Raw genomic sequence first — 12,283 nt, forward strand, 5'->3', positions numbered from 1 at the left:
ATACAACATACATACATACTACATATATATTACATTCATACAATATACATACTACATACTACATATATACTACATTCATACAACATGCATACATACTACATACATACTACATATATACTACATTCATACAACATACATACTACATAATACATACATACTGCATATATACTACATTCATACAACATACATACATACTACATATATACTACATATATACAACATACATACATACTTCATATATACTACATTCATACAACATACATACATCACATACATACTACATATATACTACATTCATACAACATACATACCACATACATACTACATATATACTACATATATACAACATACATACATACTTCATATATACTACATTCATACAACATACATACATACTACATATATACTACATTCATACAACATACATACATCACATACATACTACATATATACTACATTCATACAACATACATACATACCACATAAATACTACATATATACTACATTCATACAACATACATACATACATAGTACATACTACATACATACTACAGACATACAACATACATAAAACATGCTGTAGACATACAACATACAATGACGGGAGGTAGGTTTCCTTCCGCACTGTATTCCTCCGCCACTGTAAAAAAAATAGCCCCTAGTCTCACTTTTGGCATTGCTGTGTGAGAAAGTTCCCACGCAGCTTTTGCCATAAAGTGAGACCAGTGAACTATAGTAACCTCTCAGTGATGCACTGCAGGAGATCGCCATGGGACACTCGTGGATTTCTGTGGATCAGGGAGTATATTGCTTGTTTGTTATTTTAATATTTTTTACAGTGAGATTACACTGGCTTCGGGGATCAAAGTGACAAGTGATGGTGAGAATGTACTCTATGTTATATGTACTGTATGTCTATATGTATGTATGTATGAATGTATTGTATGTAGTATGTATGTAGTATGCATGTAGTATGTATGTTGTATGTATGTAGCATGTTGTATGTATGTATGTTGTATGTATTTTGTATGTGTGTAGTAATTATGTAGTATGTATGTATGTATGTTGTATGTATATAGTAAGTATGTAGTATGTAGCATGTACGTATGTTGTATGAATGTAGTATATATGTAGTATGTATGTATGCTGTATGAATGTAGTATATATGTAGTATGTATGTAGTATGTATGTATGTTGTATGAATGTAGTATATATAAAGTATGTATGTAGTATGAATGTTGTATGAATGTAGTATATATGTACAGTAGTTTGTATGTAGTATGTATGTAGTATGTATGTTTTTTTTTTACATTCAACACATTAGCCGGATGATGGGACTACTACTGTCCCATCATTGGCTAATGTGTCAATCACTGTCATTGTAGCAGGCATAGCCCGATGGGACTTGTAATCCCATCGGACAATGCCTGCACACACACACACAACCCCAGGCAGGCCCACACAGACCCCCGGCAGGCCCGTACAGACCCCCGGCAGCCCGTACAGACCCCCGGCATGCCCGCGCAGACCCCCGGCAGCCCGCGCAGACCCCCGGCAGGCCCGCACAGACCCCCGGCAGGCCCGTACAGACCCCCGTCAGGCCCGCACAGACCCCCGGCAGCCCGCACAGACCCCCGGCAGGCCCGCAAAGACCCCCGGCAGGCCCCCACAGACCCCCGGCAGCCCGCACAGACCCCCGGCAGGCCCGCACAGACCGTGCATCATGATGACATCATTTCACCAGCCAATCACAGCCATGCCATTAGTTAACATGGCTAACACAACTGGCTGATAGCATTATGGGAACTTCTGATTCCGGTACTTGATATTGTAAAAATATCGGTACTCGGTATCGGAATTCCCATACCGCGAATATCGGCCGATACCCGATATTTGCGGTATCGGAATGCTCAACACTAGCATATAGTACAGTATATACAGTATATATATATATATGTATATTACCTAAACTCAACTTTATTACCATGCACAAAGCAACACAAAAACGCACCTAAATGTGCATTTTTGACGCAGTTTCTTTCCTGCCAAGAAATCAGGTTTTGCTGCAGGAAAAAAAGCGGCAAAAATGCCCTGTGTGAACTTACCCTTAAAGAGTTGTTTTGACACTGCACCTATATTCAGTCAGCCTGATGTTTCTTAACCTTGTATCGTAGAAGTGGATGCGTCGGAAGTGGGGGTTGGGGCTGTGTTGTCTCAGTGCCTGTCCTTTGGTAAATGGCGTCCATGCGCCTTCTTTTCCAAAAAAATATCCTCGGCTGATAGAAATTATCACATGGATAATAGGGAGCTTTTAGCAATTAAATTGGCATTCGAGGAATGGCGGCATTGGTTGGAGGGGGCAGTCCATCCTATTACTGTTATCATGGACCACAAGAACCTGTCATATCTTCAATATGCTATACGTCTCAACCATAGACAGGATAGGTGGTCCCTGTTCTTTACTAGCTTCAATTCTGTGGTCACTTTCCATCCAGGAGTTAAAAATACCAAGGCTAATGCTTTGTCCCAGAGTTCCCATGCTTGTGGTGGCCATGAGAACCCTGCCACAATTTTGCAGAAGGCGGTAGTCATTTCAGTTTTGTACCCTGACCTGGAGGGAGAGGTGTTGGAGGCTAAGGGGGACGTTCATGCTTCCTACCTATCGAGGAGGTTATTTGTACCATATAATGTGCGTCGTAAAGTTATTGTGGAGCAGAGGCGAGTTCACTGCAGTTCAAATTCACCGCAATGAAATTCTCCCTGTGAACTGCGGTGAACTCGCCTCTGCACCGTGATACTTTCTCGCTGTGCTAGCGGGGATCTCACCAAGGTCAACGCAGTTCAGCCTGACTGGGGACGCAGCCTCAGTGACTGGAGGTAACCTCGATGACGTCACTGCTAGTCACTGATGCTGCACTTTCAGCAGCTCATTCACCAGTGGTTCTCAGCCTGGACAGTCCAGGTTGAAAATTGTTTATCTACCAGACATGGATTACGGCGTAAGACAGAACGATGGATAGGTGAGGTATATTGTTTTTTATTTTTGCTTTATTACAGGAGACGTCAGATTCAGTGGAATTAGGCATTAGGTGAGCATAATTGTGCTTGTTATTTTTAAGTACAAAAGTAAAGGTGTTTTGTTTTATTTCAAATAAAAGACTATTCTGGCTGTGTTTTTATTTACCATATAAGTATAAGATTACTAGTGGATAGGTGTCTTATAGACGCCTCTCTATTAGTAATCCGTGGGCTTGATGTCTCCTGACAATACAAAAGTGACATTAACCTCACAATTATGAACCCCACATGCCACTGCTACAGGGCAAGTGGGAAGAGCCTGGCAAAGCATCGGAATTGGTGCATCTAATAGATGTGCCTTTTCTGGGCTGCTGCAGGCTGCCATTTTTAGGCTGGGAGGTCCAATAATCATGGCCCCTTACCAGCCTGAGAATACCAGCCCCCAGCTGTCTGCTTTAGCTCGGCTGGTTGTTAAAAATGGGGGGTACCCCACGCAGTTTTTTAAATTATTTATTTAAATAATTAAAAACTACAACATGAGGACCCCTCTATTCTTGATAACCAGCATTGCTGAAGCTGACAGCTGAGGATTGCGGCCCGCAGCTGTCAGTTTTGCCTGGTTGGTTATCAAAAATACAGTGGAACCCATGCCATTTTTTTTTAAATTAGTTATTTACAAAGCAGGAGCCAGGTGATGAATACTCCCATCAGCCACTCCTGCTCTCACTGTTATTAGTGGCAGCATTAGTCGGCTGATGGGAGCAGTATTCTCATCAGCTGACTCCAATAACTAGAGGTAAACTTTATACCTCTGATCACAGCTGTCAAAAGGTAGCATGGGAACTGCGCAGTGATGATTTTACCTCCGATCAGATGAAGTGTTTGCCGCACTGTCATGCACCTGACAGCGCGGCAAACATCCAGTGTTCGACGGCCGAACCTGAACAGTAACACGGACTTCTTAGTGAAGACAGTGTTCGGTGTCCGTGTCTGACAATTGGTGTTTGGTAGGGATGCCGAACTTCACTGTTCGGGTTTGCCTATCTCTAGTCACATGTCTTCATGTCCTGTGTAAGTCTAGATCCCTCTACAGGTGTTAAAATGTGAAGTCCAGGGCAACCCTTGGTTCTGATAAATGAAGTGACTTGTGTTAAGTTCGTCCATAGTATCCATTTTTATAGCTGCCAGATGACTACTGACAACAAGTCACCGTTAAACTCTGGTCACAGTGGTCCAGTGAACAAAACAATAAAAATGTAACAAAAAGACATAAAAAATAATTCAAACTCTAACATTATTAGTGTTACCTTTTACAAATACACCCCTAGAACTTAGCACAATACAAAGATACAGTGCCAAAACCAGGATTAGTTGATAATTTTGGAACCAGAGTCAATAAGTATGATAACAGAACAAATTTAATTACGGTAGATAAATACATAAGGACCAGATAAAATAAATTTAAACAGTGGCAAAACGAAGCAAATTACCTGATAAAATTATTAGAATAGTAGCATTTCTAGACCATAACCCAAAACATAATATAAGTCTATGTAGTCAATCAGTGGAAACATCTCCTATTATACTAAATGCAGGAAACATGACTGAATCCTTGTGAAGTCTGAGACTGCATCACTTCAAGCTTTTATTTTCCTTGAAAACAACATTACTAATAAGATTTTGACTCACAAACCACAATATATAAATATTTCTCAGAAGTCAAACCACATGACAAAGATACAGAATATATATGACAGCATACCCAGTCTAAGCTACTGAGGAGACAATGAGAATGGAGCATCTTCTAACGCTACTTGTGTTATCCCTGCTTCACCTCAATGGGCGTAAGTAAATGTTACATTAATAGTTTATGGGAAATAACTGTATGTGCATGCCACCAAACAACATTACACTACTACTATTGTCCAATGCTATATTACTACTACAGAATAGTATACTACTACACTATTATATACAGTAACTAATTACACAATAATATACTATTACACACTACTATATTACTACTACAGTATATTACTTCACCTTACTAGATAACCATTAGATTAATTCACAGCACTTTATCAACCTTATCATCACTGTCTCCATCGGAGCCCACAATCTAAATTGCATATTAGTACGTCTTTGGAGTGCTATTACACATTAACTACTACTAGTACACCAAAAACCAGACTCATTGTACCATGTGCAAATTGTAATGCGCCTTGCCACTACTTACAACTCCACTATTTAATCATATGGAAATCAGAGAACCATAGGAGTTTTAATAAAATTACAAATTCCTTTATTAATGTATTACAAAGTTAAAAAACAATCAAATATAAAAAGATGCCTAAGCACAAAAAGCCCCAATCTCCCATGTGTTGAGTAAAGCTATCATTAATGCTATCCATGGAGATCGGGTAACTAAAAATCCTCCTCCATTATGCCCCGTCATACCACCATTTGCCATATCTCATATCCATATAGACAAAGACATTTGTGGAAAGGAAAAAAAGGGGGGGAACACCTCCCCTTGAGAAAGCGAGATTAAGAGCAGCGAAACGCGCGTCGGGGTGCATTTGAACCGGCTTCTAAGTACTGAGTGAGAGCATTCCCCTCCCCCTTTTTCCTTTCCATAAATGTCAGGATATACCTTTATCTGACATATAAGGCTATTGTGTGTATATGTCGTACTTAGTGCCATATGGTTCTTTTTTGGTGTCTGTCAGAACACATCTTTTTATATTTAATTGTTGTTTTAACTTTGTAATACATTAATAAAGGAATTTGTAATTTTATTAAAACTCCTATGGTTCTCTGGTTTCTACACTAACTACTACTACACAATACTAAATTACTACTTCTCATTAATATGCTAATACACACTACTATATCATTAAACAATATCAGACAACTACACACAATGATATGATGATATTATACTAGTATTGTACAATACAACACTACTATACAATATACTACTATTACTAAACAATACATAATACCAGTAATACTATTAACGATGAGTGGATTGATTCTAAATAAATCAAAATATTTTGAATTTCCCAAAATTCGTAGATTCTAGCGATTTTGAATTTTTGGGAATTCGATTTGCTCGAATCTTTTAAAATGGCTGACAGTGGGCTGCATTTTGCAGGCTTAATATGGGCCAGAAATGGTATTAAAAATAAACAAAAACATAACAAAAAACAACCAAAATATCATAGTTATCTCACATCATACCTTTTCTTGTTTCTCCAGCATCCAGTCAGTCCTCCATTCATCCTCTAAGGCAGTGGTCCCCAAGCTTTCTGACCTTAGGAGCCACATCCAGCTCTGAGAGATGGTCATGATCCACATCCAGCTCTGAGAGAGGGTCGTCAGTCATGTTCAGCTTTGAGAGATGGCTGCGAGCCACATCCGGCTCCCACACTCCCTTACATTAGTGGCAACCAAAGCCCTTATTATGGGTATAATGACAGCCAAAGCTTTTCTACAAAAGCAGTATACCAAGCTTCAAGGGTTCCAACAATCCCCCCTTCAGTATTCTCCCATCAAGCACTCCCACCACACTGTCGTATACAGCTTCAAGCACCTCCTTTGACCGGTAGCATCTTCCTTTCTCCAGCACACCATCCTTAAATTATCTCTAAACCCCTAAGACCAGTATATGTGTATCCAGATCTGCTGTTCTGTGCCAGACTACTCACAAAATTTACCATTTTGAGATGCGCTCTTCATAGCTCTTTGCTAGACCTGGAGCTAAAGCAACAAGCTAGCAGACAGCCGCGAGCCACAATTCATTAGATGGCAAGCCACATGTGGCTCCCGAGCTACAGGTTGCAATGCCAAGTAGGATTCATTGAGTAGAGGATTCAGTGAGGATTCATCATGGAGTAGAAGTTCTGGATATTGATGAGTGTGTTTGAATATCTTTTATGGCTCCAAACACATTAGATAAAAGTCATCCAAACATGTCAATATTGGAGGGACTAGATGATGTATAACAATAGTGTAAGCCTACTTAATCTTCCCTAATAGTTAAAGTCAGAGTAGAGAAGGATTGGACTTGCAGAATTTCAGCATCCTATCCTTTTAGTAGGAGATAGCCCAGAGGTGTCTGCTAGTAGTTTTTACTCAGCCCCCCAATGAATACACATGAGTGGTCAGCTGAGCCAAACAGCCTTGTGTATAAGGATTTCATCAGACAGTTTGCTTCTAAGAATTCCATTTATTTCAAAAGGGTAGAGACATTTAATGAATGTCAATCACCAGGGACTGGGATCTTTGTGTTCTGAAGAGCAGGAGAGGCTGCCTAAAGTACCAATATGATGTTAGGAACGTTAAGTTTCTAGACGGTAATTCTTGTCTATGGAATGGAGCATTCTTCTTGCAACCTGATAGACATTATGGTGTTCTTTTAGTCATTCCAGTATTCATCCTTATCCACAGATGTCAGCATGGATATTATTGGAGGAAATGAAGCCGCTCCACATTCCAGACCGTACATGGCTCTTCTGAACCCTAAAAAACCATGTGGAGGGGCATTAATTAAACCAAACTGGATTTTAACTGCCGCTCATTGTTTTGTGTAAGTATGTGCACCCTAGAGTAATCTAACCAAAGAAAAAAACAAAATGATTATTCAGGTCGGGAAAAAAAAAATAAAATCTTGCCAAATCAGACAAGGTGATCTTCTGGATTTGTTTTCTCATTTTGACTCTCATAGTTGTGGTCTGCCTATGATGTCAATTACAAGCCTCTCTCATCTTTTTAAGTGGGAGAACTTGCACAATTGGTGGCTGACTAAATAATTTTTTTCCCCTCTGTATACCCTAAAATAAGTATAAAAGTAAATAGTAACAGTACATGTAGATGACATAGGGTACTTAGTTAACACTGAATACCAAAAAGGGAAAAGGATAAGGGAATATTCAGCTCACTGAGTGTGAAAAAGATGTGTCTCCATCAACAAATTCTAGCATCCACTATAGTTTTTAAAATTAAAACATGACTTTTAATTATTAAGATAAAAAATATAAAAATGAATCATATTGGTAAAATCAAAAGACAAAAATGGAGGAGGAGGGGAGGAAAAACAGGGGGGATGGGGGGATAGAAAAAGGACATGGGTCTACGCTTATATTTTTAATCTTAATAATTAAAAGGCATGTTTTAATTTTGCACACCATGGAGGATGTTGGAATTTTTTCTTCCATATTACTAAGTTAACACTATTTTCATCAAAAAAGCGTAAAAGCAAGCCCACCACGACAAGGTATACCCAATAGGGATGGTTTTATCCTGTCTTTAGTATTAAAACCTCACCTTCTGTCAGCAGACCTCCATGTAGATTAGGGCCTACTGTGATAAATACTGACAATACTACCAATAGTTAAAAAAACATAATCTCCAATGTTCTATTTCTGAGGTTTATTGCTTTCACCCATCATTCCTATGGAACCCTCCAGTATGAAGCCCTATTAAAGTATTAGAAATAAATAGAGGAGTGAGACCATTACTGAGCTTCCTATTTTTATAAGCCAAGTATAGATCTTCTTCCAAGGGGATAATTTTTATATTTTTCAATATCACACTAGTAATAAGGAAGGGTGGACACAGCCTAACAAAGGATGGGCTTGTCAGTGATGCGAAACTACAAGTGCTTCTCACTAAATTAGAATATTTTAGAACATCATCAAAAAGTTTATTTATTTCAGTTCTTCAATACAAAAAGTTAAACTCATATATTATATAGTAATTACAGACAGAGTGATCTATTTCAAGTGTTTATTTCTGTTAATGTTGATGATTATGGCTTACAGCCAATGAAAACCCAAAAGTCATTATCTCAGTAAATTAGAATCGTTAACAAAAAAAACCTGCAAAAACTTCCTAAGCATTTAAAAAGGTCCCTTAGTCTGTTTCAGTAGGCTCCACAATCATGGAGAAGACTGCTGACTTGACAGATGTCCAGAAGGCAGTCATTGACACACTCCACAAGGAGGGTAAGCCACAAAAGGTCATTACTAAAGAAGCTGGCTGTTCACAGAGTGCTGTAGCCAAGCATATTAATGGAAAGTTGAGTGGAAGGAAAAAGTGTGATAGAAAAAGATGCACCGCAGATAACCGCAGCCTAGAAAGGATTGTTAAGAAAAGGCCATTCAAAGATTTGGGGGAGATTCACAAGGAGTGGACTGTTGCTGGTGTCATTGCTTCAAGAGCCACCACACACAGACGTATCCAGGACATGGGCTAAAAGTGTCACATTCCTTGTGTCAAGCCACTCATGACCAACAGACACCAGAAGTGTCTTATCTGGGCCAAGGAGAAAAAGAACTGGACTGCGGCTCAGAGGTCCAAGCAGATTTTGTTTTCAAATGAAAGTAATTTTTGCATTTCATTTGGAAATCAAGGTCCCAGAGTCTGGAGGAAGAGTGGAGAGGCCACAATCCAAGCTGCTTGAGGTCTAGTGTGAAGTTTCCACAATTAGTGATTTTTTTGGGGAGCCATGTCATCTGCTGGTGTAGATACACTGTGTTTTATGAAGACCAAAGTCTGCGCAGCTGTGTACCAGGTAGTTTTAGAGCACTTCATGCTTCCCTCTGCCGACAAGCTTTTTGGAGATGGAAATTTCATTCTCCAGCAGGACTTGGCACCTGTCCACACTGCCAAAAGTACCAATACCTGATTTACAAACAACAGTATCACTGTGCTTGATTGGCCAGCAAACTTGCCTGACCTTCACCCCATAGAGAATCTATAGGTTATTGTCAAGAGGAAGATGAGAGACCAGACCCAACAATGCAGATGAACTGAAGGCTGCTATCAAAGCAACCTGGGCTTCCATAACCTCTCAGCAGTGCCACAAGCTGATCGCCTCCATGCAGAGCTGCATTGGTGCAGTAATTGATGCAAAAAGAGCCCCGACCAAGTATTGAGTGCGTTTACTGAACATACATTTCAGTAGGCCAACATTTCAGATTTTAAAAATCATTTTTGAAGCTGGTGTTATAAAGTATTGTAATTTACTGAGATAATGACTTTTGGGTTTTCATTGGCTGAAAGCCATAATCATCAACATTAACAGAAATAAACACTTGGAATATATCAGTCTGTTTGTAATGACTCTATATAATATATGAGTTTCACTTCTTGTATTGGAGAACTGAAATAAATTAACTTTTTGATGATATTCTGATTTTGTGAGAAGCACTTGTACATTATTATCAACAAAATAGATTAAAGAGCAATTAAAGACACGGAACTGTTCATCCAAAAAGATGATAGAAAATTTTATTATAAATTCCATGGAGACAGTGTAAAAAAACCCCACCAAATAAAAACATTTAAAAAAAACACACATACATGCCCTTGTCCCTAAGAGACCAGACGCTTGCTTCATAACTAGTGTTGAGCATTCCGATACCGCAAGTATCGGGTATCGGCCGATACTTGCTGTATCGGAATTCCGATACCGACTTCCGATATTTTTTCAATATCGGAATTCGGCATCGGAATCGGAAGTTCAGTTGATTGACGGCCTGACGTCATCATGATGCGCGGTGTGTGCGCATCATGATGCGCCGTCATTTCGGGCCTTCCGGGGGTCTCTGCCGGCCTGCCGGGGGGCTGTGCCGGCCTGCCGGGGGGCTGTGTGGACTGCCCGGGGTCTCTGCCGGCCTGCCGGGGGGCTGTGCCGGCCTGCCGGGGGGCTGTGCACCCTGTGGGGGTCTGTACCGGCCTGCCGGGGGGCTGTGCCGGCCTGCCGGGGGGCTGTGCTGATGTCCGGGGGTCTGTGCAAGCATCGTCCGATGGGACTACAAGTCCCATCGGGCGATGCCTGCTACCATGACAGTGATTGACACATTAGCCAATGATGGGACAGTAGTAGTCCCATCATCCGGCTAATGTGTTAAATGTTAAAAAAAAAAAAAAAAAAAAAAAATACTACATACATACTACATGCTACATACATACTACATATATACTACATACATACTACATACATACTACATACATACTACATGCATGCTACATACATACTACATATATACTACATACATACTACATACATACTGCATGCTACATACATACTACATATATACTACATACATACTACATACATACTGCATGCTACATACATACTACATACATACTACATGCATGCTACATATATACTACATGCTACATACATACCACATACATACTACATGCATGCTACATATATACTACATGCATGCTACATACATACTACATATATACTACATGCATGCTACATGCTACATGCATGCTACATACATACTACATACATGCTACATATATACTACATACATACTACATATATACTACATGCATGCTACATATATACTACATACATACTACATATATACTACATGCATGCTACATATATACTACATACATACTACATATATACTACATACATGCTACATATATACTACATACATACTACATATATACTACATACATGCTACATACATACTACATACATACTACATATATACTACATGCATGCTACATATATACTACATGCTACATACATACCACATACATACTACATACATGCTACATATATACTACATGCATGCTACATACATACTACATATATACTACATGCATGCTACATACATACTACATGCTACATGCATGCTACATACATACTACATACATACTACATGCTACATACATACCACATATATACTACATACATACAATACATTCATACAATACATACATAGACATACAGTACATATAACATAGAGTAACATACTTACCAATACTTGTCACATTGTTCCCCGAAGCCATTGTCTTTCCGGAATAAATATTAACATAACAAACCACAAAAATACTCACCCACGATCCGAAGCAGTCCACGAGTGTGTCCCACGACGATCTTGGGTAGAGAACTGCAGCATCAGATGATGCTGCCGTTCTCTACGGGCTGCAGGAATCCAATGACGGAAGGTAGGTATCCTTCCGCACTGTATTCCTCCGCCACTTAAAAAAAAAAAAGTCCCTAGTCTCACTTTATGCCATTGCTGTGTGGGAAATTCCCACACAGCAATGGCATAAAGTGAGACTAGGGACTTTTTTTTTTTTTAAGTGGCGGAGGAATACAGTGCGGAAGGATACCTACCTTCCGTCATTGGATTCCTGCAGCCCGTAGAGAACGGCAGCATCAGCTGATGCTGCAGTTCTCTACCCAAGATCGTCGTGGGACACACTCGTGGACTGCTTCGGATCG

The 12,283-nt window shown here is 39.6% G+C and overlaps 1 protein-coding gene across 1 annotated transcript in view; it reads left to right on the forward strand.

Moving 5' to 3' along the window:
• Window positions 1-4,804: 4,804 nt before the first annotated feature.
• The window catches only part of LOC141072638 (granzyme A-like), a 29,354-nt gene continuing 21,875 nt past the window's right edge, over window positions 4,805-12,283 (forward strand). Inside the window, exons 1-2 of the mRNA XM_073559933.1 lie at window positions 4,805-4,862; window positions 7,471-7,609. Of these exons, the coding sequence (XP_073416034.1) occupies window positions 4,805-4,862; window positions 7,471-7,609 (197 nt within the window). The remainder of the gene's footprint in view (window positions 4,863-7,470; window positions 7,610-12,283) is intronic.

The sequence above is a fragment of the Dendrobates tinctorius genome, unplaced genomic scaffold, assembly GCF_039654945.1.
Source record: "Dendrobates tinctorius isolate UK_male_01 unplaced genomic scaffold, ASM3965494v1 ptg000285l, whole genome shotgun sequence".
NCBI classification, from domain to species: domain Eukaryota; kingdom Metazoa; phylum Chordata; class Amphibia; order Anura; family Dendrobatidae; genus Dendrobates; species Dendrobates tinctorius.